Source organism: Morone saxatilis, unplaced genomic scaffold (assembly GCF_004916995.1).
Source record: "Morone saxatilis isolate NCDOM2014 unplaced genomic scaffold, NCSU_SB_2.0 Contig0, whole genome shotgun sequence".
NCBI lineage: Eukaryota > Metazoa > Chordata > Actinopteri > Moronidae > Morone > Morone saxatilis.
The window spans coordinates 19,514,146-19,518,787 of NW_023339650.1; the positions used below are offsets into that span (position 1 = coordinate 19,514,146).

Below are 4,642 nucleotides of genomic sequence, written 5' to 3' on the forward strand. Positions count from 1 at the left end.
GGCTGTTTGTGGTTAAACTAAAGGTCTATCTCTGTAGGGATCCTTTCATAATGCTGTCAGACACTGACAATAACAACCTGAGTCTGTCAGTGGAACAAACAACAACTACTGTTAGTGGAACAAACAACAACTACTGTTAGTGGAACAAACAACAACTACTGTTAGTGGACGCACTTTGACGGCATTAAGGATTACATTGCCACCATTGCAGCCAGCGTAATGAATAACATCTAACTTCTAAATTTAGAATTTATTTCAATCAACCCAGAGTTGGTAAATTTGGTTCTGTCCTGGTTGAATGTGTGTTAAACAATTATCTGAGAAGTAAAAATTACTGATTTTGCTAATAGAGTCTGGTGGGCCAGGCTATTTATTTATTCTATTTCTTGCAAATCATTCCGCGTCTATTTACTGTATATAGTATTTATACAACATTTTATAATCTTACCTCCAGCTTTCGGTGGTCCAGGATGTCATAGGTCTTGGACTTGGTTGTTGAGACGATGGTCTGGTAGCGAACATAAATCTTCTCAATGCCCTCCACCTGGAAGACAGTTTCAATCAGTCATCATTGTTCACTCACATGTTGTGTGTTCGACAAACTGCATCAACAAACCATCAGGTTACTTTAAAATACATATTAGCTGATTAGAGAAAAATCTAAGAGGAGACATGGTACACTTTGTTTTTCTAACGTAATTTATCAGCAGGTACCTAAAAGGAAATTCATGTCAATAAAGAAAAATCTTTTGAATTTCATAAAAAACATATTTGTGCATAACTGGAGATCACAAAATCAAAATCATATCCAATCATATCCATCCAAAAATAAATAATTCTCACCTGCTCTTCAAGGAATGAACAAAAGTAAAATATTTCATAGTTTGAAAATTAAAATGACATTAAAAGATGGAAAAAAAGAGAATAGAACAGGAAAATATACCTTTACACTGATGATATTAGTATCTATTTTAACAATATCTAAATATTCATGAACTTAAAAACCAGCTCACCTTCATGTGTTGCAGAGCAGCCAGGCTCTCCAGTGAAGACACCATGTCAGCAATATTCTCCAGACGCCTGCAGAAAGCATCAAACTTCCCAAAGATGTAGTTCTCACTGAGGGGAAAAGAAACAGAGAAATAAAAGAAGAACTAGAGGTAAAAGTTTTCAGTTACACTGGAAGCTCCTTTACCTGAAGTCAAACTGTCTGTTTTCTGGATTTTCTTTCAGTTTGTCTCTGACGGCCTGGAAGCTCCTCTGATACTCCGCATTCAGATTGCAACAGTCGGAGATACGCTGCAGCAGCTCCGGCCTGAGACACACACCATTCTTATCTCAAATGATATAGTTTGGACTGATTTAGATTTATCTTCTCTAATCAGGTCAAGTGGTCTAGTCTTCTGTACCTGCTATGGTCCCAGATGCGGGCCACGCCCTGCAACAGGTAGCACCTGCAGGTGGTGATCATCTGGTTAGTGACCTTGAGCAGCAGAGAGGTCATTCTCTCTGACGTGTTGTAATACTGAGAGACAGTGTGGATCATCCGGATACTAGTCATCAGGCCGGGGATGTGCTCCAGCATACTGGTCTACCAGAGCGAGAGAGAGAGAGAGAGAGAGGAAGGAAGGTGTTGTTGAAAATGGAAAAACATCAAAATATTATATATATATACAAGAAATATATATACAAACTGTATAATTATATATAGAGAAAAAGCTACATCTATTATGTGTTTATCTTACGTGTGCGAGCAACAATTCAGAAATATTTCAAAATATGATTCCAAAATGAAAACATATATCTTAAATCTCATATCCTATTTGTATTGGAAATCCACCTTCACTGTTGAGAAATAAATGTAGTATAAATTTGACTCTGTGGATGAAACCTACTTTGTACAATTCCTAAAATGCGTGTTTTGGATATATTATTGCACATATTGACACAGATTTGTTTCTATTATTCAAATTTATCAACTCTGCTTCTAAAACCTAAAATATGAGATACTTGAGCTAATTCACGTTATTTTATTTATCTGCAATATTTCTTGTATTAAGGGTTAGAGTTTACTCTTATTGAATCTGAAAATAAAACATGGGTAAAAAGAGAAAATCATCAACAGGTCACAGACAGGTTGAAGGTTGCTGGTTTGAATCCAAGGACAGAATATAAAGAAATAATAATAAACATATATAAAATATAAAATAATAAAGTTTATTTTTACCGGAGTGCATTTCCCCAGCGGTCCAAAGAACTTGTCCAGAGTGTAGAGATACTTCACATTGTCCTTTGCCTCGTTAGCCACGACAGTGATGTCCCCATCCTTACACAAGCAGTCAATCAATCAATCAATCAATCAATCAATCAATCAATCAATCATCTAATAGCAACGTAAATCTAACTGCTTAATTCATTTATAAGTTAATTTAAAAGAGTGTCGTTTCAGACCAGCTCTCTCCAGGTTCGTAGAGTTCGCGACTTGGTGACCTGCAGAACTCCCAGAGTCCTTTTCACCTGAGGACGCTTCACCTCCTCCATCAGACTAACAAACACACACACATTTTAATCAGCATTACTGATGTTATAAACTGTTGAATGAATGTAAAATTAAAATGACAAAATATTAGGACTAAACTAAATGACGTCAGACTATTGGAGACAAGATATAAAAGAAAATGTCTTAAAGTATAAATGATGGACAGATAACTGAAACATAAACGGACCTGTTGAAGGTGACCATGCGTCTCTTCCAGTGCTCCAGCTCTGCTGATGGTCCCACGTCATCGGCCTCCTTCCTCATCTGCTCGCTCTCCGTCAGCACCTGTTTGATCTGATTGATCCACACTGAGACCACGGCCTCCAGACGCTCCACCAGCTCGCTGTTATTGGCTGAGAGCAAAGACACAAGCTGTATTTCCAAAACTTTTACTGTGGTTGAGGTTTTTGGTATATGGTTATATTGTGGGATCACATCGCCGTCCGACTGAACTGATACGAAAATGTGACATTACTGGAACACTTTCTACAGGTATGACTCTGAGCTTAACGAGGAATTAGATTCATCTTGTTTCCTTTAAGCCTCTCTATAGTTCCACATTGAGTGTACTTATCTCCTCATTCTGGCATTGTTTTAGTCATTTCAAAGAATAAATTATCATATATTGCCTCAGTTTTTAGAGTTAGAGCAGCCATAGCAGAAGCTGTAACACTGACTGGGGCTCCTTAGGGTTGAGGAGGTTGCTGACCCTCCTACCTGCGGCTGTGTAGTCAGCAGGGCAGCTCAGCTGGTTGATGGCATCAGGAAGGTCGACCTGCTGCAGCTGGAACTTTCTCTCCATGTTGACTCTGACCGAGCTCAGATTACTGATGAACTGGTCCACTGAAGACAGAAAGGACTGGACGTCTGGACAGGACGCACCCTCCTGCACAGAGCCCCAGGTCTGGACACAGAAGAAAGAGTGATAGCAAAAAAAGTTTTAACTGATTTGAGTTTCTTGAAGGCATTAGGACACCAACTACAATGATCACATAATTAGCCTTTGAATCCAAGCAGACACTATCTCGCCTACTTTAGGTCCTCTTCAGGACAGTTTTCTTGATTGCAACTTGAGAAATTGCAGGAATAGATGTGAGGAAACACGTTTTTAGAGAGATGAGACGTTCTGTCTTCTGAACCATGGATATAAAAAAGTTCAACCACGTTTTAGATTTGACATGTGTCTGCACAGTCGCCACATTGGGGAGATTTTTTTTGAGAAACTGAACCTGATACTGGTTGGAATTAATTCAGTCACTGGGGGCAGAGCTAATCAGAATTAAGTGAGTTACAGTCCACTTTGTAGTGCAGTCTGAATCTCTCAATATTGATAACTAGCAGATCTTGACCTCTGCAATAATGCGACCATGCAGTCGTATGGCGCTAACATACAGCAGCGGCCAATGAGGTATCTGTGTTTCTATATCTATGATCTGAACCATCAGATGGCTTTAACAGCTCTTTGATGGTCTGCAGTTTGTATTTGCGCTACAGACTGTATAAATAAAAAACAGAGACTACTGTTAGGTTTGTGAAGAGCCGTTGTGAAGCTCTGTGTGATCAGCTTTGGCCGTCACCATCTTTGCAGACCTGACTGAGTCCCAAAAAAGGTCAAAGAGGTGTAGCTGAGGCGGGCTGAATATAAAAATATAGTGATCCTACGTATTGAAAGAGCATATTTACCTCACAAAAAACAAAACAGTGTAAAAAATTATATGATTTATACTAGAAAATACATTTTGAGTGTGCCTGAATGATTGGTGTCAAGAGAACGATACAGGGAATTTATATTGAATTTATTAAGGGTTGCCATGGCGATGGTACTTACTGTGTGTCTCTGAGGCTGAGGCACACCTCTCATGATTATGTTCTGGTGCCCAGACCCTAACTCCTATCAGCCTAACTCCTAAAAAGTTTTTTTTCAAAAGTTTTTTTAGAAACATCTGGCCAACCATATCGAACCTTATGGGTTCCAGTTTTGGTAGCCATTAGGGGTGTAACAAAAACCGATTTGAATCGGAAAATCGATTTTGATTTAAAAGATGCGAGTGCATCGGTACACGGACTAATAAATCGGTCTTAATGTAGCTTGAACCGGCCGAT

The 4,642-nt window shown here is 38.9% G+C and overlaps 1 protein-coding gene across 1 annotated transcript in view; it reads left to right on the top strand.

Moving 5' to 3' along the window:
• The window catches only part of LOC118324808 (dynein heavy chain 5, axonemal-like), a gene marked incomplete in the record, with an annotated part of 45,419 nt that overhangs the window by 2,023 nt on the left and 38,754 nt on the right, over positions 1–4,642 (top strand). The window contains 1 exon segment of the mRNA XM_035657282.1: positions 2,757–2,816. Within this exon segment, the coding sequence (XP_035513175.1) occupies positions 2,757–2,816 (60 nt within the window).